Here is a 25,253-nt window from a genome sequence, read left to right as displayed (position 1 = left end):
GACAAAACCTAACTACTCAAGAGGCCGAGACCTGAGGGTTATGGTGGTTTGAAACCAACCTGGGCAGCACAAGTCCTGAAGACCTTTATTATCTCCAATTAACCACCAAAAAGCCAAAAGTGAAGGTGTGGCTCAAATGGTAGAGTACCAACCTTGAGCATTAAAAAAAGTGAAGGGGACTGGGCAGGTGGCTCAGTGGTAGAGCACTCGCCTAGCACGCACGAAGCCCTGGGTTCCATTCCTCAGCACCACATACACAGAAAAAGCCAGAAGTGGCGCTGTGGCTCACGTGGTAGAGCGCTAGCCTTGAGCAAAAGCAGCTCACGGACAGTGCCCAGGCCCTGAGTTCAAGCCCCAGTACCCACACAGCAAAACAAATGAAAATCTACATAGATTAGACCGTTGTCTGCCTGTGAGAGGGCTTGGAGGGGAGGGATTTATAAAGGTGAATGTGTTGTTACGAGGCACTGCTAGCCAAAAAGGCGCACAGACATTTCCCAAGACTTCAAACTGCATCTCCCCCATCTTCGCTAACCAAGTGTTAAGATTCCCCAAAGCAATACAAATGTGTTCAACGAGTGACAGGTTCGATGGTTTTCCGTGGATTTTCACATCTGAAACATTTCATGAACATGGAGGGAAAAGAAGAAAAAAAAAAAAAAACACCAAACCACGTAGAGCCCCAGGATTTAACAAAACGGGAGCTGTGCACCGATGGTCAGTTGCGGTCTGTTTTATTTTCCTTTCATCTGAAATTCACAAGTCATTTGTGGTCACTTTAGGGCGATTTTTATATAGGAAAAAGAGTTTATTAGAAAAATAAACAACTTTAAAACTTTACAATATTTTCTACTTCAAGAACTCTTAGATAAAGCCCATGTGCCTTCGGGTTTAAACATAATCTGATTTACAAAAATCTCAAGTTAGTCCTATTTTGTAAAACAAAATACAGAAAGACCAACGGCGGTAAGGGAGGGCTGGGGGCAGGCGAGAGGCTCGGCCGGTCCCTCCGACAGCTGCCCGCGGGCTCACCAACCCCCAAGCCACCGCCGCCACCGGCTGACAGGGGCAGTGCTGTGCTTCGAGCTTCTTCTTTCCAGAACCTTCTCCACTAGACTAGAGGCCAGATGGTAAATGGATTGGGATAGATGTGGGACAGTGCTGCTCTGGACAGGAGGCCTGGAAGGGCATGGAGGTGTGGTGTCTGGTGGGGAGGAGGGGGAGACATTTGTGCAGAGAGTAAATGCTAACAAGTGGACGTCACTGAGGTTTCCAGTCGGACTTGACTGTGTGTACATGTGTATCCACACAAGCTATAAAATGAGCTCATTTAAAGCTCCATATTGGGTTTTTTTGGTGTGCTCTTGAGGCCAGAGTGAACACAAGCCACGCAGCCAAGGGTCGCGAGTGGCTCGTCGTTAACCACGGCATTCTGCAGGATTTCTACACAGTAAGAAAAAAATAAACCCATTTTCATTATTGACGATGCCTCTCGAGAACGCAGTAGAGGCTCATTTCCTGATGCCTTTCTAAAAGGAAATCCAACTGTTTACGTGGGAAGGGATGTGCGAGAAAACCAAAACCAAAACCCAGCACACACTCAAGCGAGGTCTACAATCGTCGGTCCATGGAGCAGGACTTACAAGTAGGGGGGGCGGTAAAATAAAATACAAACTACGTATCTATCGGAGATACTTCTCATAACAAACCCCAAACTGAGAGGAACAGAGGAGACTGTGACTTCCTGCAGATCCCGTTGGGGGAGGCGGGGCGAGGGGGGGCGAGGAGGGGGGCAGAAGTGCTTAAGCAGGGAGGGGAGGGGAAATTAGGGGAAAAAAAAAAAAATCTAAGAAAATGCAGCGTCCTGCCCGGACGCCGCAGGGCGCAGGTCACGCGGGAACACACAGGCCACGCAGGGCCACGCCGGAGGGCTGACACCAGCGCCGCAGGCCCCCCCCCCCCCCCGCGTGATCACCACTGACTTCGTGGACAGAACTCTCCACCCTCCACCAACCCACGTCTCCTGTGATGTCGGCTCCAAAGCAAATGAGACGTGGCCGGTGCATCGCGGACGCTTTTCCCACGCCTGGACTTACTGTTTTTGTTTACTCTGTTCTTTAAAAACTCTAGTGTAAAAACAGCTGGTTTTTCTGCCACCGTGGTGAAGGAAAGCCCACGTGGCCTGACCACGAGACCACGCAGGTTACAACGCGTCCTTCCAACGGACAGGCCGCCACCGGGAGGAGAGAGCACCAGAACATTCTAGAAGGGCTCTGGGGCCTACCTCAGGGAGTTTCTGGAAGAATGTTCTCGTAGTATTAACAGTAGTACAGTCCCTCTGTCTGGGAGAAGACACGATTTGTTCAAAAAGGTGCTTAATAACAATTTCTCTGACAGTGCCCTCCAATACCACTGCTACCATCATATATACATTTAACTTCCATGCTTCTAGAAAAACATCTACAGTACATCTCGTAATATAAAAATATATTACAAATCTGCTCAGTTTATTTACAGGCAACATTCTAGTATCTCTATGCAACATTTGTCTGACAGGAAGTTTACACAATAGCTCCATTTCTTGTAAGTTAAAAAAAATTCAATATGGCTTCTTGCTCGACCAGCAAGAAAGTGATTATTCTTTAAAAATTTTTTTCTTTTCAAAACGAACTTTGGTGCATAAACAATTCAGTCTGACGATACTATAAAAAAAATACAGTTTTTCTCATGTTACAAAAGAAACAACAACAACAAAAAAAGCCAAAAACTCAAGAACCAAATGCTTTCCTCAGAAAGAAATAGAGTCACGGGAGGAAATGAACATGGGAGAGGAATGGAGGTTTTCCAAGACCAGGCCGCCCTCAGCTCCCGGGACCCTCCGTGGGAGCACACGGGCCCGGGCCTGGGCCCGGGGCCCCGTCTCCTGAACGGTAATTTGCAGCCCTAATTCGAAAGGAGGATTTTTTTGTTAGCTGATTGCAACTGCTGCTCACGGTTTGCTTACATACACACTGAACACTTTCCTCATCAGAGTTCTGCAAAAGAACACAATGGCAACCAGTCACTGCCGTTTCTCATGGCAACAAGGCTAGACACCTCTCCATGGCTCGTCTGTCTACACGCTTCCTGACATCCAGACTCCGGGCAGACAGGCCCGCCCGGGGGGTCGCTAAGGGGAGGAGGAGGTGGCTGGCAGCAGTGGTCGCGGAGGGTACCACAGTCATGCGCTCCACAGCGGGTTGGACCACGCGGAGCGTAAATAGGAACGGACAGGACCGGGGGAGGGGAGGGGGTGGGGGAGTGGGGGAAGGGGACTGGGGGGGAGGAGGAAGGGGATCCCTAGTGTGCAGCCCTCCTACGCCCCGCTCAGTGCCTACAACTGCAACCCCACTGGCTCTTGCGTTTACGTACTTAGTTATTGTTTACCTCTTCAACCTCTTCTGCGGCATTGTTCTAGAAAGAGAGAGGAAAGAATGGTCTTTTATTCAACGGATGAAGCAGTCAGAGCCCAAGGCTCTGAGTTCAAGCCCCAGCGCTGTCCCCCATGCACACGTAAAAGAAAATGCAAAGCTGAGTGTCCTCTTAGAAACACCATTTTCTTGTTTTTTCTTGCCAGTCCCGGGGCTTGAATCAGGGCTTGGGTGCTGGCCCCGAGTTTCTTTTGCTCATGGCTAGTGCTCTAACACTTGTGGCTTTTTTTGGTGGCTCATTGGAGATTAAAAAACAAAAAAACAAAAAACTCTTGCTGGGCACTAGTGGCTCCCGCCTGTCATCCCAGCTGCTCAAGAGGCTGAGATCTGAAGATAACAGTTCAAAGTCAGCCTGGGCAGGAAAGCCTGTGAGACTCTTTATCTCCAATGAACCACCAGAAAACTGGAAGTGGAGCTGTGGTTCAAGTGGTAGAGCTCCAGCCTTGAGCTGAAGAGCTGAGGGACAGCGCCCAGGCCAGAGTTCAAGCCCCATGACTGATGACAAAAAAAAAAAAAACAAAAAAAACAAAGCCTCACGGACTTTCTTGCCCAGGCTGACTTCAAACCATGATCCTAAGATCTCAGCCTCCCGAGTCACTGGGATGACAGGTGTGAGCCAGGTAAAGCTGGCAGGGCTCTGTGCAGTGAGCACGCAGTGCATACAGACGGCGACTCGGCATGCAGGAGAAATGCAACTCTGCCTAACCCCCTTTGTGAGACCACCCTACAACAAAGAACATGGCCAGGAAGCCAAGTACTGAGTTTCCGCGGGGTAAACACAGCACTATTTCAACTGCCCTTCCTGGAAGTTTCAGTACCAAGCTTTGAAAAGTTCAAGCAGCTATGTGACATTTAGGAAACATAACACGCATCTGCCACCTCCCAAAAGTCTCATAACATGCAAAGAATCCCATGCCTTAATAGTAGGATTTTAACGTCAAATTATGTATCATAATCTACGCTGCTTAAGATAAACCCAGAATGAACAGGTGAATGGAAAACTTTACCAACTATTTCTCTATTTCAAAATCTGTTTGCAATGTCATTTCCACATCACAAAAAAACAAAGCATCAAGCTGGGCACTGATGGCTCACGCCTGTAATCCTAGCTACTCAGGAGGCTGAGATCTGAGGATCTCGGTTCAAAACCAGCCCAGGCAAGAAAATCTGTGAGACTCTTATCTCCAGTAAACCACCAGAAAACCGGAAGTGGTGCTGTGGCTCAAGTGGTAGAGCGCTCGTCTTGAGCTGAAGAGTTGAGTGAGGGACAGCATGGCTCACACCTGTAAGTCTGACTTCAAAGCCAGCCCAGGCAGGAAAGTGCATTCACCACCAATTAACCAATTAATCACCAAAAAGCCAAAGTAGAGCTGTGGCTCAAGTGGTATAGCACTAGCCCTGAGCAAAAGCAGCTCAGAGCTGGTGCCCAGGCCGTGAGTTCAAGCTCCAGGACCAGCACACACATGCAAAAAAAAGCAGCAGAAAGTAAGCCATGTTTAATATGGCAATTCAAGACTGTTGCAAATCTAAAGTGTTCCAAAGTCTGAAATTTATTTAGCACCAACCTGATACTCAGAAAGTTCTAAAATGTAGAGTGTATGGATTTCAAATGCTCAGACGAGGTACACACATTGGTGATGTGTCCACAGAGATATTCTAGAAATCAAAACCAATTCTCTGACGCCTAAGCATCTTAGATAAAGATAATTCCACCTAGGCTTAACTTATGCAACATCATGGGAGATTTCAGATTATAACGTAGAGAACAAAGCAATTACCTGTATATGTTTGGGTCCAAAAGCAAGGCAGTGTCTTTGGGTAGCTTTGATAGATGAACTACTTTAGTTTTTAATTGATGCCGCTCACTTTCATTCACCCATACATCTGGCAGACTGCAAATCACAGAAAGAAAAAAGTCCAACTTGAAACCGCAATTGTATAAGGTCACCTTACAACTGACCTTCCCGAGCCAGCCACCCGCACTAACAGCAGCTTTGCCTCTCCCTCTCCGGCTGGGGTCACAGGCACGCACCTCCGTGCCCGGCATACCTTCCCAAGCTGTGGAGAAGCTGCCGCACAGCATCAGCCTGAGATTTCAAGCAAGAATTTAGGAAGGAATGAGGAGGGTCGGGTACACTGCCTAGCTGTTAGCTGGCTAAGTGCAATTGCTATCTGACCGGAAGGAAAGCTGAGAGCCAATGTCTTCCTTATGAAAAGAAGCATCACCAGAGCCTGGCGCTGGGGGCTCCCGCCTGTCATCCCAGCTACTCAGGAGGCTGAGATCCCAGGATCGTGGTTCAAAGCCAGGAGTCTGAGCTCCAAGAAACCACCAGAAAACCAGAGGTGGAGCCGTGGCTCACGTGGTAGCGCATTTGCCTTGAGTGAAAGAGCTCAGGGACAGCGCCCAGGCCCGGAGCTCAAGCCCCATGACCAACAGAAATAAATGAAAAACAAAAAATAAATACCAGCTGAGCTGGGTGCGGCTCACGCTTATCATCCTAGCTGCTGGGGAGGAGGAGGAGGGAGCCGGGATGGAGGCCCACGGCCAGCCAGGGCCCAGGCCCGCAGGGCCATCTCCAATTAACACGCACGATGCCCCTCCCGGCAGGAAGGCGGAGGGCCGGCCGCTGGACTCTGCCGTGGGGAAGGCTCGCCCACGGGCACGGCCCGCTTCCCCTACTCACATGTCTTCAGGCATCCAGTGAAGAAGGAGCTTTATCTTTCCAGAATCCTCTTTTCTCTTCGCTATTACCTAGTAGGGAGAGACAGGAAGGGAAAGAAAAAGTCCACAATGCTGGGTGCAACATCAGTTTCGGGCACTGTCCTAGGCACCCCGGGCCCCACTCAGTCTCTGGCTTAAGCTTCACAGATCGGGATGGCCCCAGGATTTGCGGGGGAGGGGTTAACAGTGAGAATTTCATTCAAATGGCAACATTTTTTACCAGTCCTGGGGCTTGAACTCAGGGCCTGGGCGCTGTCTGAGCTGCTTTTGCTCAAGGCTAGTACTCTACCACTTGAGCCACAGCGCCACTTCCGGCTTTTTCTGCTGATGTGGTACTAGGGAATCGAACCCAGGGCCTCATGCATGCGAGGCAAGCGCTCTACCACTGAGCCACCTGCCCAGCCATGCAGACGTATCTTCGCTGCAAGCACCATTTACTGCATCTACATACTAACTCCCCCCCCCCCACACACACGTATTGGCCCAAAAGACACAAAAAACAAAGCACGACACGGAAACCCCCAGAAGAATGGTGGTCAGGGGCCAGTCCCAGCAGAGCAAGAGCAAAAGAGCTGGTATGGCAGCCTACAAGCACAGAGGCCCCGGGTTCGATTCCCAGTCCCCGGGTTTTCTCCCGCCCCCAAGTGCTTTCCCAGCTTCCGCGCTAGCCAGGGCACACCCCTAAGAATGGGCTGCGCTGGCGGCTGCCCACACTTTCACTAGTTACATTCATTGTAGTGTACAGCCATCTTTTTTCATTTTCTTTCCACTGGCCTGCTTTCTTCTCTGGTTTGTATTAACACCCAACACACAGCAGGGCCTCAGATTTAAGGGAGCAAAACAGTGCCTGGTGTCCGTGTCTCAGGCCAGCGACTCCAGCCCTGCAGAGCCGAGGCCTGCCTCAGGTGGTAGAGTGTCACCAGCCAATCAGGAAAAGCAATCGGATACCAAGTCTGAGTCCCCGTCTCAGACCACGAAAAAGGCAAGCTGAGATTTGGAGGACCTCTATCTACTTGAGGCCAGGCAGAATTCACTAGACTCCATCTCCAAAATAGCCAACATAAAGTCAGGCTAGGGCTGGGCAGGTAGCTCAGTGGTAGAGTACTCGCCTAGCCTGTGTGAAGCCCTGGGTTCGATTCCTCAGCACCACCATACCCAGAAAAAGCTGGAAGTGGCGCTGTGGCTCAAGTGATAGCGTGCTAGCCTTGAGTAAAAGTTCAGGGACAGCACCCAGGCCCTGGGTTCAAGCCCCAGGACTGGCACAAAAAAAGTCAGGCCAGAGGTATGGCTTAAGCGCTAAAGCATCAGCAGAGGAAAAGCAACTGGGAGACTGGGTCCAAACCCTAATGCCAGCAAAGGGAAACGGGAGAGAGACGTAGTTTGGTTTGTCTATTGAGACTGTTTTAGAAAGCAGGAGTAAGACTGACTGATGCGAGGCGCCGTGGCTCACGCCTGTCATCCCAGCTGCTCGAGCCTGAGATCTGAGATCACAGTTCAAAGCCAGCCCAGGCAGGAAAGTCAGTGAGACGCTGATCTCCAACGAACCACCAGAAAACCCAGAAGTGGCGCTGTGGCTCAAGGGGTAGAGCGCCAGCCTTGAGTGAAAGAGCTCAGGGACAGCGCCCAGGACCCTGAGTTCAAGCCCCACCACCGACGACAACAACAACAACAACAAAATGGAAATGTGATGGTGAAAGGCCCAATCCATTCCTTGCTCTTGATACTCACAGTACTATGGAAGACCACACTGTGGCCCTTGCCCAAGCTCTCTATGTGGGCGGAGAGGTTAAAGCATATAGCTCGGTGTCGGATGGCGTCCAGGGTCTGGGCATCGAAGAAGTCGTGTGGTCGAGCTACAAGGCAGCACAGAACATCAACAGTTAGGAAGGCAAAGGATCGTGAGGAAAACCTAACAGTCCAGGCTGGGCAGGCGGCTCAGTGGTAGAGCGCTCGCCTCGCATGCATGAGGCCCTGGGTTCGATTCCTCAGCACCCCAGACACACAAAAGGCTGGAAGTGGCGCTGTGGCTCAAATGGTACAGCGCTAGCCTTGAGCAAAAGGGAAGCCATTTCCTAACACCGTGGTGGACTGAGGAAAGCCCCGCAAGAGCTAAGCCTGGGGGTCACATGACTCCTGCCCCCCTCCGGGGCCACTCACGCAGCGACCGCCGCCTCTTGTTCCTCAGCTTCCGCCTCTTGTTCACGCCAGCCTTCGAAGGAGATTCTTCTTTGGCCTTGGGCTGGCTGGACACCTTGGACGAGTTCTGCTGGCTGAAGTGCGTGGGCACGTGGCGCGCGAGCCCCCCCTGCGACGCGAAGCTGGAGCTGCAGCCGCCCACCACGCACTGCAGACACAAAGACGGGCGCGGGCTGAGCCCGGGCACGGCAGCGGGGCAGCGCCCACCGCGGCCAGGGGAGAGTCCCCGGGACACCAGCTGCCTCCCGCCCTACGGCCGAGCACGCCCGCAGAACACTCCTGAAACCTGCGACGCTCTTTAGTGGGAAGATGCCTCTCGGCTCGATCCTGTGTGCACGCCTAACAGTTCTGTCACCAGCAAGTCGCTTTCTAGATGATTCTCCAGCCGGGACCCTTGGCTCAGACCTGATAAGCTACTCTGGAGGCTGCGATCCAAAGATCAGAGCTCAAATACTGCAGAGATGGTAACTGTGTGTTCAAAACCCACTGTGTACACAGGTGAAAATATCCTGTTTCAAAGGTATCTGGGTGTTTTTAGTGCTGATCCCAGAGCTAGAACTCGGCCTGGGCGCTGTCCCTGAGCTTTTTTGCTCAAGGCTGTAGTACTCTACCACTTGAACCACAGCTCCACCTTATTTTTTGGTGGTTAATTGGAGATAAACTTTTATGGACTTTCCTGCCAGGGCTGCCTTCAAGCTGCGATTCCCAGGTCTCAGCCTCCTGAGTAGCTAGGATGACAGGCGTGAGCTGGGCTTTATTATTTTATTTTTTGGTCGGTCCTGGGGCTTGAACTCAGGGCCTGGGCGCTGTCCCTCAGCTCTTCAGCTCAAGGCGAGCGCTCTACCACTTGAGCTACAGCGCCACTTCTGGTTTTCTGATGGTTTATTGGAGATAGGAGTCTCACAGTCTTTCCTGCCCGGGCTGGCTCTGAACCACGATCCTCAGATCTCAGCCTCCTGAGTAGCTAGGATTACAGGAGTGAGCCACCGCGCCCAGCTGTAAGCTGGGCTGTATAAAGGTATCTTAACTCAAGAACAAAAAAAAAAGGAAGGAAAAGAATGAGACATGTTTATGTCCTGTCTGTAGTTCTATGAAAAAAACACTAGGGGGCTGGGCAGGTGGCTCAGTGGTAGAGCGCTCGCCTAGCATGCAGGAAGCCCTGGGTTCCATTCCTCACTACCACATATGCAGAAAAAGTGGCGCTGTGGCTCAAGTGGTAGAGTGCTAGCCTTGAGCAAAAGAAGCTCAGGGACAGTGGGTGCCCAAGCCCTGAATACAAGGCCCAGGAGTAGTGAGAGAGGAAGGGGGGGGGAAGGAAGAGAGGGAGAGGGAAAAAGGGAGAGAGGGAGAAAGGGAGAGAGAGAGTACTAGAATTCACTCGACACGAAGCGTGGGGGTGATGGGCTTCTACGGAAGGAAGTGTTTTGGGGTCTCACCATGTTGCTGCCTTACCCCTGGCCTCCTGTCTCAAGCCATCTGCCCATCAGCCTGCGCTGGGGCTGCAGGCATGCACAACTAAGCACCTTGCTAAACACGTGCTTACATCCTCTTACAAACGCTACCAACAGTCCTCTCAGAAAGCACTCAGTGATTCGCACTCCAAACCCACCAGCATTACTCATTCTCTGACAAGACCCGAGGGGGAAGGTTCTGGCACAGTACCGACATTCCAGCCCAGCTTAGGGTTTTAACAAGCATTGAACTTCTTTAAACAAACACCTTTCAACCCGGTGGTATTCGTGTTTTCTGTATTTAGAAATCAAACGAGTGTGTCTAATTTTCATCAAGCTAACTGGGGAAACAACTGTTGCTGAAACTTGCTGCTTATGGTGATTCCCCAGAACACGTCTATAAAGTCGTTTAGGACTAACTAGCCTCTGCTGATACGCTGTTCCTTGCTAGTAACTGCCAGTAAGAGGGAAGCCCCTGGCAGGGAGAAAATGTAATCAGACCACACGGTACCGACGACACTCTGCTCTCCCAAGGAGCCAGGCATGGTGCGCATGCGTGCAATCCCCGCCGGCGGGATCCCGTGGCAGAACCACAAATCTGAAACCAGCTTCAGCTGCACAGCGCGACCCGGACTCAAAAGAGAAAAAGAAAAAGGAAATCTCCTCCAGCCGGGGGCTGGTGGCGCAGGCCTGTCACCGCAGCTACACAGTGCGCCGAGATCTGAGGATCGTGGTTCAAGGCCAGCCCAGGGAAAGCAAGCCCCTGAGACTCTTCTCACCAAAAACCACGAGAAAGATCCAGAAGTGGCACTGTGGCTCAAGTGGGAGAGCACTAGCCCTGAGGAAAAGAAGCCCAGGGACGGCACCCGGCCCTGAGTTTGAGCCCCGGATGGGCACTCAATTGACGGAGACATGGCGGGGGGTCAGGGCTGGTGGCTAAGGGTGAGGCCATGCATGGGGGGGAAGGGGAGGGGAGGGGGAGGGCTGCAGCAGCACGTACCTTGAAGGGCCGGTCGCCACTGTGTGTGAGCACGTGTCTCTGCAGCCAGCTCTGGCTGGTGGAGGGCGTGTTGTACACTTTGCAGCCCTTCCACAAGCACACGAACACCTGTCCAAACGAGAGCCGCAGGTGTCAGTCGCTCGAGCGAGGGTCCACACACTCCAAGCCCTGGCGGTGCGTCTCCAGAGAGCAGCGTCCTGATGTCCTGATGTCTGAACCAGTGCTTCACCCAGCACCCCACCCCACCCCGCCCACCCGCAAGTGTCCACTGTGAGGAAACACCTGAAGCATTAACATGGTATCTCCATGGGCGTTGGAGGCTCCCGCCTGGCATCCCAGTACTCAGGGGGCTGAGATCTGAAGGTCGTGGTTCAAAGCCAGCCTGGGCAGGAAAGTCTGGGAGACTCTGATCACCAATAAACCACCAGAAAACCAGAAATGGAGCTGTGGCTCAAGTGGTAGAGCACTTGCCTTGAGTGAAAGAGCTCAGGGACAGCGCCCAGGCCCTGAGTTCAAGACCCACAACAACAAAAATCTAGATGCTGCACATTAATGGCTCACACCTGTCATCCCAGCCACTGAAGAGGCTGAGATCTAGAGGATCGCGGTTCAAAGCCAGCCAGGAAAGTCCATGAAACTCTTACCTCCAATGAACCACCAGAAAACCAGAAATGGAGCTGTGGCTCAAGTGGTAGAGCACTTGCCTTGAGTGAAAGAGCTCAGGGACAGCGCCCAGGCCTGAGTTAAAGACCACCACCACCACCACCAATCTAGATGTTACCCCCCAGTGGCTCACGCCTATCATCCCAGCTACTCCAGAGGTTGAGATCTGAGGATCTCAGTCCAAGGTCAACCTGGAGGGAGTCTGTAACTCACCAGCTCAAGTGGTAGAGCACTAGCCTTAGGTACAGAAGTGAAAGGACAGCGCGCAGGCCCGATATGTAACCACAACTACATCTAGACGCTAAACCATAACTGTGGGAACCTCAGCACTGTGGGATGGGGGGCGGGGGGGGCTGGCGGGGGGGGCAGGGCGCCCGGCCGGGCGTGTGAGATCAAGCCTGAGACCCCCCAGAAACATTTAAGAACGAGATAGAAAAGCTGGGGGGAGGGGAGAGAACGCCATGGGAACGCATGCTGCCCGTCACCCGCCGACCACGGGTCAGACTCCAGCTCCAGTGCTCGCCCCAACCGTCCACAAGCAGCAGGGCCTGGGGGGAAGTTCCCTCACACAGGAGTCCTGGGAATACTCCAGCCCGGGGAAAAGCTAGGACTCCCTCCTCCCGCACACCCGCAGCCTCTACGCGCAGCCTAGCCTCCGCACAGGAGAAGCCAGTCCCCCCCCCCACGCCTTCAAGCACGCCTGCCAGTCAGCGCGCGTGGCGGGCGGGACACCAACCGTCCAGGAGACATGCGCAGTGGCGGCCACTACCTGCAGCCTGGTGACCTGAGGGGAAACCAAGCGGATGCGGACAAGCAAGTTCAGCACCCCAGGGTGAAAGTTCTCCCTGATGCCGGAGAGCCGGGTGAGCAGGCTCACCGCTGCTGTCTTAGTGCCAGGGAATGTTAACAACAGGGGATCGCAGTCCCAGCCCAGCCCAGGCAGAGACGCTGCAGAGAGCCTCTCTCAAAAACTGACCTACCAAAGCCGGGTGCCAGTGGTTCACACCTGTCATCCCAGCTATTCGGGACTGAGATCTGCGGATCGTGGTTCAAAACTAGCCTGGGCAGGAAAGTCTGTGAGACTCTGATCTCCAATAAACCACTCAGAAAACCGGAAGTGGCACAGTGGCTCAAGTGGTAGAGCGCCAGCCTTGAGCGAAGAGCCGAGGGACAGTGCCCGGGCCCAGAGTTCAAGCCCACAAACAACAACAACAACAAAAACCCTAACCTACAAGCTGGGCATTGGTGGCTCACGCCTGTCATCCTAGCTAGGAACTGAGATCTGAAGATCACGGTTCAAAGCCAACCTGACAGGCAATTAACTCCCTGTGAGACTCTGATCTCCAATGAACCACCAGAAAACCGGAAGTGGTGCTGTGGCTCAAGTGGTAGAGCGCCAGCCTTGGCCTGAAGAGCTGAGGGACAGCGCCCAGGCCCAGAGGTCAAGCCCCATGACCAACAAAAAAACAAAACAAAACTGACCTACAGAAAAACTTGGGCTGGAGGTGTTGGTACCAGCCTAGTAAGTGAGAGGCCAAGTTCAAACTATAGTACTGTCTCCAGCCCTCTGGCCAAAAATAAAAAGATGATAACCCTGTAGAAGGTGGTTCTTTAATCCATCTTTGCACAAGTGCAGTCTTGACAGTAAAAGCTCACGTGACAGAACAGGGGATCCCCAAGAACACCAAACTGCCCCGGGCCTGCGTTTCCTTTCCAAAACCGGTCTTTGTCTGAAATTGGACAGGACGATCTTCAAAGCCGAGACCGTGGCTCAGGCTCAATCTGTGAAGACGGCGCTTTGTCACTGGGGGTGGAATTTCAGGTCTGTGGTTTCCTATTTTTAGTTATTACTTTTTTTTTTTTTGCTAAGTCTTTGGGCTTAAACTCAGGGCCTGGGCGCTGTCCCTGAGCTTCTTTCGCTCAAGGCTGGCGCTCTACCGCTTGAGCCACAGCTCCACTTCCAGTTTTCTGGTGGTTCATTGGAGATCAGTCTCATGGATGTTCCTGCCCGGGCTGGCTTTGAACCATGATCCTCAGATCTCAGCCTCCTGAGTAGCTGGGATGACAGGCGTGAGCACCAGCGCCCGGCTTGAGAAACATTCTCCCAGGCTCAATGTGGGGACCACTGTCACGCCAGCCGGTCCCACACGCTACGGCAACGTAAGCAATATAGTCTCAGAAAGACTGGATGGAAGATGGCTCTCTCAACGAGGAGGAGAGGGTAGGGGCCACAGCTGTGAGCAGACACGTGCGTGGAGGGCGGACGTGGGAGGCAGGGAGACAGGACACCCGCCGGGGGCAGAGGCCGCGACCAAGCACCCGCGTGCTGCTGGCGCGCCTGCAGCCAGCCCCCAGGGGGCTCTGCCTTTCTGTGGGGCTGCACCGCCAGCCCCGCAGCCTCCCTGGGTGGCTTTCCCTTCCAGGATAGCCTGAGAGCCCTTGGGCAGGGCCAAGGCCGAGGGCTGAGATCCCCGCCGCATCCCGGAGGTTCTATCATGGAGGTGGGGAACATCAACCCTGGGTAGAAGGGAACCCCGCTATCAAGAGAAAAACCAAGTCTACTGCGCCACCACGAAGCCATACCCAGCCCAGGAGGGGGAGCGGGCGGAGGGAGGGAGGGAGGGGAGAGGCGGGGGGGGGGGGGGGACGCACCCCTCCGCGCTGGCCGTCCACGTGCAGCGAGCGGATGTGCTCGGCCAGGTCGGGGCTGGAGGAGAAGCAGGCCTGGCACTGGTCCCAGCAGCAGCTGTAGGCGAGGCTTTTGCTGGCAGAGGTGGTGCTGCCCTGGCCGTTCATCATGGCGGGCGTGGAGCGCCCACTGGAGACCGTGCTGTCCACGTCCATGATCGTGCTGCTGATGCTGCACACAGAGGAGAGAGAAGAGAAGAGAAGCCGCGTCAGCCCACCACACCTCCGCAGCCTCGAGGCGGCCCGCAACATGCCGCTCCCCGAACAGAGCTGTGGCTCAAGTGGTAGAGCGCCAGCCTTGAGTGAAGAATCTCAGGGACGGCGCCCACCCAGGCCCCGAGTTCAGGCCCCATGACAAACAAAAAGAAAATAGTCATGCTTTGAAATGAGCAGCAGTACCCGGGCGCCGCTGCTCACGCCTGTCATCCCAGTGACTCAGGAGGCTGAGATCTGAGGATCGTGGTTCAAAGCCAGCCCCGGGCAGGAAATTTCATGAGACTCTGATCGCCAAGAAACTACCAGAAAACCAGAAGTGGCGCTGTGGCTCAAGTGGTAGAGCGCCAGCCTTGAGCTGAAGAGCTCAGGGACAGCGCCCAGGTCCTGAGTTCAAGCCTCAAGACTGACCAAGAAAAAAATACAAGGTGAGCAGCAATAAGTACAAATGAACGCACAAATAGAAGTGTGTCTCTAAACTATACGTGTGTACACACATATATATACACACACACACACACACATACACACACACACAGGTTCATTTCAGTAGCTTCCCAAAGGTATGGACTACCAACTCTACAGATAGAACCCTAACCCATGCCCACACACAGTTCACCCATGCGCTCTCTCTCCCATAGTTCCAGGAAATCTGAGAGAGCCGTCCTTCCAAGGTGTCCGCAATTCAATCAAAACATTACTTCACAGAGCCTGAAATCATTTCTATTTACAATCTGACCATTAAACCACTTCCACCCATCTCAAAAGAAAGAGCCAGGCGCTGGCGGCTCACACCTGTCATCCCAACTAGTCAGGTGGCTGAGATCTGAGCCAGCCAGGCCAGCAAAGTCCCCGTGAGACTTTTCCCTTTTTGCCAGTCCCGGGGCTTGAGCTCAGGGCCTGGGCTCTGTCCCTGAGCTCTTCAGTTGAAGCCCCACAATAACAATAACAACAACAACAACAACAACAAAGAATTCAGTTTCAGGCTGGGGCACTAATAGCTCAGGACTGGAGTGTTTGTCTAGCCTGTGTGAGGCCCTGGATTGCATCTCCAACACCACGCGTGTGCGTGTGCACGTGCATGCATGCGTGCGCACATGCACACGCACACACGCACGCACGCACACACACACACACACAGTGTGCGTAAATCTGCATGATCTCTTCCTATTAGCTCTAACATTATTCTCCTAAATCAGGTGGAAATTGCTAACGTGACACTCGGTGACCATCGTGGGTCTTGTTGAGTTAGCGAGCAGGTTTTGTAGTCATCGGCGTGGACCATCAATGGCGCGCGTGTTTCTGCCGGGCAGGCCGTGGGGGGAATGTGGGCTGGGCCCTGCTGGGCAGCGGCTCTCCCCCGTGAGCCCTTCCCTTCACCCTGCACGCGCCCATCTTGAAAAAGTTAACAGAAAGAAGACAGAAGGGGAGGCCCGCGCTGCTGGAAGGGACGTAGCGCGCGGCCGCCGGCCGGCCGCCATCGACGTAGGTGTGCATCCCACCTCGCGCTGCTCCACTCTAAAGCGTGTCTGCAGCGCCTCTGAGGGCGCTTCACGCATGGCCTGCGGGAATCAAGCGCAGGTGGTTCCGCGGCTCCCGGGGGCCTCCCCGCCGTCCTCATCCTCTCCTCACCGCCTGCCGTGCGCACATCCAGCTCCAGCGCGGGAGAAACAGAGCCCACCAACCCAAGCCAGGGCCCACACTGTGGCCATCGCGGGCACGCGCGCGTGCCCCGGGGGAAGACGGCAAGACCAGCCTGTCCAGGGACAGACTCGGGGAAACAGACAGACAGGCAGACAGACAGGCAGGCAGACAGACAGACAGGCAGGCAGGCAGACAGACAGACAGGCAGGCAGACAGGCAGGCAGACAGACAGACAGGCAGGCAGACAGGCAGGCAGACAGACAGGCAGACAGACAGACAGGCAGGCAGGCAGGCAGGCAGGCAGGCAGACAGACAGACAGACAGACAGACAGGCAGGCAGACAGGCAGGCAGGCAGACAGACAGGCAGGCAGACAGGCAGACAGACAGGCAGACAGACAGGCAGACACAGACAGGCAGACAGACAGGCAAGCAGACAGACACAGACAGGCAGGCAGACAGGCAGGCAGGCAGGCAGGCAGGCAGGCAGGCAGACAGGCAGACAGGCAGGAAGACAGGCAGACAGGCAGGTAGACAGGCAGACAGACAGGCAGGCAGGCAGGCAGGCAGACAGGCAGACAGACAGGCAGACAGACAGACAGGCAGGCAGGCAGGTAGACAGGCAAACAGACAGACAGACAGACAGACAGACAGACAGACAGACAGACAGACAGACAGGCAGACAGACAGGCAGGCAGACAGGCAGACAGACAGGCAGGCAGGCAGGGCTGCCCGCCGATCCTATCCTCTTGAGAAGGATACACACACCACGCTGCTGCTGCGCTGAATGAATGAATGAAACTCCGAGGGTGCCATTGTTTTTCCTGAGACACTCTCTGTGCGTCCCAGGCTGACCTCCTAACGCAGAGTCCTCATGCCCCACCTCCTGCACGTGTACAACAGCCAGGTTGTGAAAAAGCCCTAGCCACACCCACTTCTGTGCCAGGACCGAGACTCGAACTCGGGGCCTGGGCACTGTCCCTCAGTTTTTCCACTTGAGGCGCGCGCGCGCTACCACTTGAGCCACAGCTCCACTTCCGGGTTTCCTGGTGGTTCATTGGCGACGTAGAGTCTCCAACCTCGATCCTCAGATCTCAGCCTCCTGAGTAGCTGGGATGACAGGCGTGAGCCACTAACACCCGGTGCTAGCCCATTTAAGTCGTCCCCCCCTCTCCGGCCTCCCCCCCCCCCCCCCCGGGGCCTCCAGCTGCCTGTGATGAAGGAAAGCCGCAGAAACCCGGGGACCACAGCAGAGATGAGCTAGTGCAGACTGCAGTCTCTAGACAGCAAGAGGATGAGAACTAGCCAAGCACCCCGGCTCGCTCAGCCGGGGGCTGCCAGCGCTCACTTCCTGCTCCTCTGAAAGGCGGCCGCCTGAGCAGCCTGGCTGCTAGTGGAGGAAATGCTAAGCACTGAGCGCACGCACAACGCCCCTTGCTCTGGAAGGCTGAGGCGGGCCTGGCTGAGGCTGGGCCTCGCTTCCTGCCTCCTCCAGGCCAGGGTGGAGGAGCAGCAGCAGCTGGCACTGTGAGGAGGAGGTGTAACTCAGCAGGAGGCCCAGGCTTCGCACACGAGGCAGATGGAGTTATGGGATGTACGTTCAGATACAGTAAATAGATAGGCAGACAAACAGATAGATTACATAGGCAGGCAGGCAGACAGACAGACAGGCAGAAACACAGATGAACTTGTCTTAAGAGTAAGACATCTGGCCAGGCACTGGTGGCTCAGGCCTGTCACCCCAACTACTCTGGAGGCTGAGATCTGAGGATCGTGGTTCAAAGCCAGCCTGGGCAGGAAAGTCCCTGAGACTCTCATCTCCAAGGAACCACCAGAAAACCAGAAGTGGCACTGTGGCTCAAGTGGTAGAGCTCTATCTAGCCTTGAGCAGAAGAGCTCCGGGATAGTACCCAGGCCCAGAGTTCAAACCCCATGACTGACAAAAAGGAAAAAAAAAAAAAGAGTAAGACATGTGGACCACGTCACATTTCTGGCAAAGCCATCTCGTTTAACCTTCTAAAGCACTCTGCATAGGACTAGGGGCATGGCTCAAGAGGTAGAGCACCAGCCATGCACAAGAAGAGGGCTTCAGGCCTAGAGCTCAAACAACTCAGAAACAATTAGGAGGAACAATGGGGCCGAGCCCCTCCCTCTCAGATGGCTGTTATGCATTTCCCTAAGGAGCTTCCTTCCCTGGGGGGTGGAGGGGGGTAAGTCTGCTCCCTGTGACCCAATTAATTTGCACCATGAATCCTCTGTAAAAGTCACCGAGTGCCAACTCCAAATCTAGCTAGTGCCTCACTCAGAGAAGGGCCAGTGGTAGTGACAAATCCAAGACAGACTGTAAAAATAAGACACATGGCTTGGTGACAGAAGCAACCATAAAAAAAATTAATCAGAGTCACAAAAACAATCACTAGCCAAAACAAAGATGGTATTATTACTATCATTACTGTAATTACAGGCCATTATTACTATAATCCGGAAGAGCTGAAATAGATTTTTCTAATCAAGACTGCACTGTCCCCACAATTATCCTCTAGCCAAAAACACAAACGACTTTCTCCCCACAACCCGCACGCACAAATTGGCCAGAAGGGATTTCATGCAACCATGATGCAACAGGGCCGAGAGGCAGGTGCCCTATCCGCACCACGCCAGACCCTAAGCGCCACGCCAGACCCTAAGCGCCACGCCAGACCCTAAGCGCCACGCCAGACCCTAAGCGCCACGCCAGACCCTAAGCGCCACGCCCAGCCCACCATGAGCTTTCTCTTCCCACGTTTTTCAATCTACCTGAAGAGATCATTAAGTGATTACCTTCAAAAGATCCTAATGCTTCAATAAAACTACACCAACCACTTCCCCAGCTAGGGCGCTGCTCAGTGGCTCACGCCTGTAATCCCAGCTACTCAGAAGGCTGAGATCTAAGGGTTGTAGTTCAAAGCCAGCCAAGGCATCTCCCATTATACACAAAAACACTGGAAGTGGAGCTATGGCTCAAGTAGTAGAGCACTAGCCTTGAGCACAAGAGCTCTGTTTGTCTGTTTGTATTTTTTGGTCAGCTGTGGGGCCTGAACTCTGGGCCTGGGCACTGTCCCTCAGCTCTTCAGCTCAAGGCTAGCACCCTACCACTTGAGCCACAGCGCCACTTCCCACTTTTTCTGCTCATATGGTGCTGAGGAATCGAACCCAGGGCCTCATGCATGCGAGGCAAGCACTCTACCACTGAGCCAATTCCCCAGCCCCAGCACAAGAGCTCTGAACAATGCCTGGGCCCTGAGTTCAAGCCCCAATACTGAAACAAAGATAAATAAATCTACCACACCTCTATCAAATACCGATATTAAGACTCTCAGCTGGGTGCCAATGGCCACCAGAATCTCAGAATCTTGGTCTGAAAGGACTTGGGCAGAAAAGTCAGCAAAACTCTACGTCCAGGGCTGGGCATGTGGCTCAGTGGGAGAATGCTCGCCTAGCATGCATGAAGCCCTGGGTTGGATTCCTCAGTACCACATACACAGAAAAAGCCACAAGTGGAGCTGTGGCCCAAGTGGTAGAGCACCGGCCTTGAGCAAAGAAGCTCAGGGACAGCGCCCAGGCCTGAGATCAAGGCCCAGGACTGGCCAAACAGCAGGTGAGGTGCGTCAGGCCTTGAGTTCTGGCCCCAGGAATACAAAGGACTGTCTGGGGCCAGCCAAGCCAGGGATGTGAGGCCACGCCCCCTCGCTTCCAACAAGAGCGAATCCCCACACACTGGCAGGAACTCGAACCCCAAAGCCAACAAGGACAGGGTTCGGAATGATCAAAACCACAAGCCAGTTTCACAGTCAGCTCTCCTTCACGAATGATTCACGGGCTGCTGGATGAGTCGCCTCTCACGCTCTGCCTTGCCCTCTCGTGCTTCAGCGTTAAGAAAAGCAAGTGTGTGTGGTTAGACAAGTTTCGACCTTATTTGGACTTATGACACCCATCTTAACCCCTTCCTTCCTGTGAGACATGAGGTAAAAATCAGACACTCACTACCATCGAATGAAACCCAAACTTCACTCGCTGAAATAACACTTGATAGTTAATTGGTATTTAATCTCTTGCCTCTTGAAGGCAAGAGATGGAAGGGACAGATACAAATTAAAACAAAACAAGATGACCCAGACCACCCTATTGCTTACTCCTGTGCCAGTTCTGGGACTTGAACTCAGGGCCTGGGCACTGCCCCTGAGCTTTTTTGCTCAAGGCTAGCGCTCTACCCTGTGAGCCACAGCACTGCTTCCCGCTTTCTCTGTGATTTCAGTGGAGGCCAGAGTTCCACCGACTTTCCTGCCTGGACTGGCTTCAAACCTCAGTCCTCAGATCTTAGCTCTGGAGGAGCTGGGATGACAGGCGTGAGCCACAGAACCCGGCCCACCTGTTATTTATGTCTTCTGAGCCCTGCAGGGTGGAACCAGTTCTGGGAGCCTGTTTCTGTCGGGCTCCACCGGTCCAGGCCACAGGTGAAGCCAAGGGTCACCGGGCTTGCGTCATGGGCTAGGTGGGCTAGGTGGAGTCTGTGACACCAGTTGGGAAAGCTGGAGGTGGAGACAGCGGAAGGCGGGCTCAGGCGGGTTCAATGTGGAGCCCACATCGATCTCGTCTCTCCAAAGGACAGGCAGCCAGTGGAGACTCCCGCCTGCCACCCTTGCGACTCAGGAGACTGAGATCTGAGGATCATTAGTTCTAAGCCAGCCCAGGCAGCAAGGAGACGCTAATGAACCAGTAAAAAGCCAAAAGTGGAGAAGTGGCTGAAGTGGTTCAACTCCAGCGTTGAGCAAAAGAAAGCACACTAGAGCACCCAGGCCCCGAGTCCCAGCCCCCGTTTTGGCACAAAACCAAACAAATTCATTTCCTAAAGCTATTCCCACCTACCTTCTCCGATCCAGCTTGGCCCAGGTCAGAGGCTTACATTTCAATTCACTTTCTGAAGGAGGCACTCAGCATGTGGTTAAACACAAACACAAAAAAGCCTGAGGTTTGGATTTCTCAAAATACGTTCTCAGGATATTCCAATCATCCCAAAGATTCCTCGTAGCTCTGACTACAGGGGTCCTGTTGATCAGTTAGCCACTCTCTCAACGTTCCAACGTGTCTGCTTTTAAACCCCGAGCCCTTGGTCCAGCCTGAGTTCCACACACAGACCCTGCCCTCAAAACAACGCAAAATCCTACTGCTAGAAATCCTACTGCTTGCCAGAACATCAGCCGAGGGCCAAAACAAATGTGAATACACTTTGGAAGCGTGATTCGCCTTTTTAACACATTAAAAACCGACTCCTGAAAACACGATGTTTTCCGAAAACCTTCCAAGTAGTGAGCGGTGGAGGGGGGCGCATCTGCAACCGCAGCGACTCAGGAGGCCGAGATCTGAGCCCTGCCACGCACCGTGAGCTTGGGGAGAAAAATCTGAGAGACTCTCATCTCCCGTGGACCACCAAAAAGCCGGGAGGGGAGCTGTGAGGAGCCCACGCGGCAAAGTGCTCATCTCCAGCAAAAGCAGCTCAGGGACAGCGCCGGGCCCTGAGTTCAAGCCCCAGGACCTGCACCAAAAAAAAAAGAGTGCTGAAGTAATGAGAGCAACATGGGAAACATTTCTGCAACGTCTGGGGGAAGAAGGGCTGCGCTGTGCTGCCCTCATTATTTCCAAGAAGCTTTAAAAAAAGTACGCTGAGGAAGTGGCGCTGTGGCTCAAGTGGTAGAGCGCTCGGCTTGAGCTGAAGAGCCCAGGGACGGCGCCCAGGCCCGGAGTTCAAGCCCCACGACCAACAACAACAAAATGTACACACACACACACACCACAACTGCACACGACTTCAACAACTGCCACTATGGAAGCAGGGTGGTGTCAGGCCTCACTTCTTACCTTCTGACCATGTCACTACAGTCCCACCCGGGTGGGGGGGGGGACTCTGCAGAGCTCTCCCACTGGGGTCTGACCTGCGCTGTGGGGCCTGACTGTGGGGTCTGACCTGCGCTGTGAGGTCTGACTGTGGGGTCTGACCTGCGCTGTGAGGTCTGACTGTGGGTCTGACCTGCACTGTGGGGCCTGACCTGCGCTGTTGAGTCTGACTGTGGGGTCTGACCTGCACTGTGGGGTCTGAACTGGGGTCTGACCTGCACTGTGGGGTCTGAACTGGGGTCTGACCTGCGCTGTGGGGTCTGACTTGCACTGTGGGGTCTGATTATGGGTCTGACCTGTGCTGTGGGGTCTGACTTGCACTGTGGGGTCTGATTATGGGTCTGACCTGCGCTGTGGGGCCTGACCTGCACTCCAGGCCTCTCCCGGACCCCCGACTGGCCACATGGGACCCGGCTCTGGCCTTGACCACTGCACCCCTGTCCCAGGGAGGGTCGGCCTCTCCTCACTCTTTCTCTCAGATCCCAAAGTCTAGGCAGAGAGGCTGAAGCCACCAGTGGCACTGGGAGGCTCAGAGCAACGCCCAGAGGTGACCAGCAGATGTAAGTCGGAGCAGCACAGGAGCCCCCACCCAGAGGAGCCCAGTGAGCGCGGCCAGAAGTTCTGCCGACCCCCAGGGTGGGCGGGGCTGACCTGGGTACCCTGTCTGGAGTCCTGGGGTCCCAGGCCGGGCACAGAGTCCCTCCGAAGCCCGGGGAGGGTAAAGGGAGGAGGGTTACAGTGGCATCAAGGCCCCTAGATCCTCCCCCCCACCCCTCCCCGCGAGAAGGGCAACGGGGGGGGGGGTACGGAGGCCTAGAGCCCCCTCGATCCCCGGCGAGAGGAGCAGGGGAGCGGGTACTGGGGACAGGGCGGCGGGAAGTCCCTGAATCCCCCGTGGAGGCCCGGGAAGGGGACTGGGGCCAGGGCGGGGCACAGCCCCTGAGCCCTCGGAGGCCCGGGAAGGGGACCAGGGGACAGGGGGGAGAAGAGTCCTCCAAGGGAACCGGGGGCCGGGACGGCGCACAGGCCCCGATCACCAGGAGGCCCGGGGAGGGGACCGGGGTCCGGGACGGCGCACAGGCCCCGATCACCGGGAGGCCCGGGGAGGGGTCCGGGGTCCGGGACGGCGCACAGGCCCCGATCACCGGGAGGCCCGGGGAGGGGTCCGGGGTCCGGGACGTAGCACAGCCCCCGATCGCCACTGGGAGGCCCGGGGAGGGGTCCGGGGTCCGGGACGTAGCACAGCCCCCGATCGCCACCGGGAGGTCCGGGGAGGGGACCGGGGTCCGGGACGGCGCACAGGCCCGCGATCGCCACCGGGAGGCCCGGGAAGGGGTCCGGGGTCCGGGCCGGCGCACAGGCCCCGATCACCAGGAGGCCCGGGAAGGGGTCCGGGGTCCGGGACGGCGCCCAGGCCCGCGATCGCCACCGGGAGGCCCGGGGAGGGGGGGTCCGGGGTCCGGGTCGGTTCACAGCCCCCCCCCCCCGCCGCCCGCCCCGCCCCGCGGCCCGCGCCCGCACCTGTCCTCCGAGTCCATGCGGCTGAGCGGCTCCCCGTCCGACGACATCTCCAGGCTGCCCCGGCGGCCGCCGGAGGTCGCGCTGCCGCCGCTGCCGCCGCCCCCGGTGCCGTAGCCGTCATCGCCGCCGCTCGACACCACGCTGCTGCTGCTGCTGCCGCCGCCGCCGGGGCCGCCGCTGCCGCCGCCGCCGCCGCCGCCCGGGCCGCCGGAGCCCCCGCCGCCGCCGCCGCCCGGGCCGAGGCCTCCGCCGCCGCCGCCGCCCGGGCCCAGGCCGCCGCCGCCGGGGCCGCCGCCGCCGCCGCCGCCGCCCGCCGGGCCCTGCGCCGCGCCCGGGCCGCGCCGCGCGTCGCCGTCGCCGCTGCTGCTGCTGGCGGCGCCGGGGCTGAGCGAGCGCGCCTCGTCGCCGCAGCCCTCCAGGCTCTCGGCGCTGCTCTCCTCCTCGTCCTCGTCCTCGTCGTCGTCGTCGTCGTCGTCGTCGTCGTCGTCGTCGCGGCCTCCGCGCCCGGGGCTCGGCGGCTCCGGCCGGGGCCCCGCCGCGCCGCCGCCGCCCGCGCCGCCCGCGCCCCCGGGCCGCAGCAACGCCGCCGCCGCCGCCCGCGCCGCCGCGTCCGCCGCCGCCTCGTCCTCCTCGTCGCCCCGCGCCGCCGGCCCCGGGCTGAGGCGGGAGAGTTCCTCCAGGTCGGCCATGTCGGCGAGCGCGGCGGCCATGGCGGCGCTGCTCCCCGCCGCCGCCGCCGCCGCCGCCGCCCCGCGCGCGCCGGGCCCCGCTCGCCGCCGCCGCCGCCCGCACGCACGCACGCTCGCGCCCGGCTGCCCGCCCCTCCCTGCCCGGCGCCTCGAACTCCGCCGCCGCCGCCGCCGCCGCCGAGCAGGAGGAGGGCGCGCCGGCCGCGTCAGCCTGCACACGCGCTACGGAGCCCGCGCGGGGACACACGCGCCGCTGCGCGCCTGCGCCGACGCGCCGCGCCCGCCCCGCCCCCACCCCCGCCGCCCTCTCCCACGGCCCGGCGCGGAGGCCACGCCCCCCGCCCTGCGGACACGCCCACCCCCCGGGACCCCCTCGCTCGCGTAAGCGCCGGAGGGGGGGGGACCGGAGGGGACGCTCGCTCCCTGCCTCTCACGTCCGCCGCTGGACGCGGAAGCCACGCCCCCACGTTGGTCACGCCTCCCCCGCCGCCCTTCCCAGGAGGCCACGCCCCCTAGCCCTTCTCACTCGCACAGCCAGGCGCGGAGGCCACGCCCACACGCTAGTCACGCCTCCCCGCCGCCACCCTTCCCAGGATCTGGCCCGGAGGCCACGCCCCCTCGCCCTTCTCACTCGCACAGCCAGGCGTAGAGGCCACGCCCCCTCTCATGTCCGCGGCCTGACGCGGAAGCCACGCCCCCGTAGTCACGCCTCCCCACCGCTGTTCTCCAGACTGGCCCGGAGGCCACGCCCCCCTCGCCCTTCTCACTTGCACAGCCAGGCGCGGAGGCCACGCCCCCTCTCACGTCCAGCGGCCTGACGCGGAAGCCACGCCCCCGCAGTCTCGCCTCCCCACCGCCCTTCTCCGGACTGGCCGGAAGGCCACGCCCCCTCCCGCTTCAGCCGCGCGGAGGCCGTATGCCTTCCAATCCTCTTCCTGTACTAATGCAGAGGCCACGCCCTCCGTGGCCACGCCCCCTCTGCCTTTCTGTGGCAGTACGCGGCCACACCCCCCACCGCCGCCTCACGGCCACGCCCTTGGCCACGCCCCCACCGCGCCGCCTCAGGG

General features: G+C 56.7%; 1 protein-coding gene across 1 annotated transcript; it reads right to left on the bottom strand.

Moving 5' to 3' along the window:
* Positions 1 to 2,643: 2,643 nt before the first annotated feature.
* On the bottom strand, positions 2,644 to 24,207 carry Aebp2 (AE binding protein 2). The gene is made up of 10 exons (XM_042671602.1): positions 23,795 to 24,207; positions 23,498 to 23,665; positions 14,155 to 14,362; positions 10,840 to 10,947; positions 8,350 to 8,536; positions 7,921 to 8,045; positions 6,155 to 6,222; positions 5,249 to 5,362; positions 3,427 to 3,453; positions 2,644 to 3,035 (listed from the first exon to the last, which is right to left on the bottom strand). Exons 1-10 carry the CDS (start codon positions 24,205 to 24,207, stop codon positions 2,990 to 2,992), a joined length of 1,464 nt encoding a protein of 487 aa, XP_042527536.1. The 3' UTR covers positions 2,644 to 2,989.
* Positions 24,208 to 25,253: the final 1,046 nt, after the last annotated feature.

The sequence above is a fragment of the Dipodomys spectabilis genome, unplaced genomic scaffold (genome assembly GCF_019054845.1).
Source record: "Dipodomys spectabilis isolate Male_0828 unplaced genomic scaffold, ASM1905484v1 ptg000647l, whole genome shotgun sequence".
NCBI lineage: Eukaryota > Metazoa > Chordata > Mammalia > Rodentia > Heteromyidae > Dipodomys > Dipodomys spectabilis.
Note: the sequence above shows the minus strand (reverse complement) of the source record. Positions and strands in the feature narration are given on the sequence as shown.

Coding starts and splice junctions, on each gene's coding strand:
- Aebp2 (XM_042671602.1), bottom strand. CDS start 24,207: ATGGCCGCCGCGCTCGCCGACATGGCCGACCTGGAGGAACTCTCCCGC. Junction 8,046..8,349: donor CAAGAGGCGGCGGTCGCTGC/GTGAGTGGCCCC, acceptor GCTGCCTTGTAG/CTCGACCACACGACTTCTTC. Junction 3,036..3,426: donor CCGCAGAAGAGGTTGAAGAG/GTAAACAATAAC, acceptor GTTCTTTTGCAG/AACTCTGATGAGGAAAGTGT.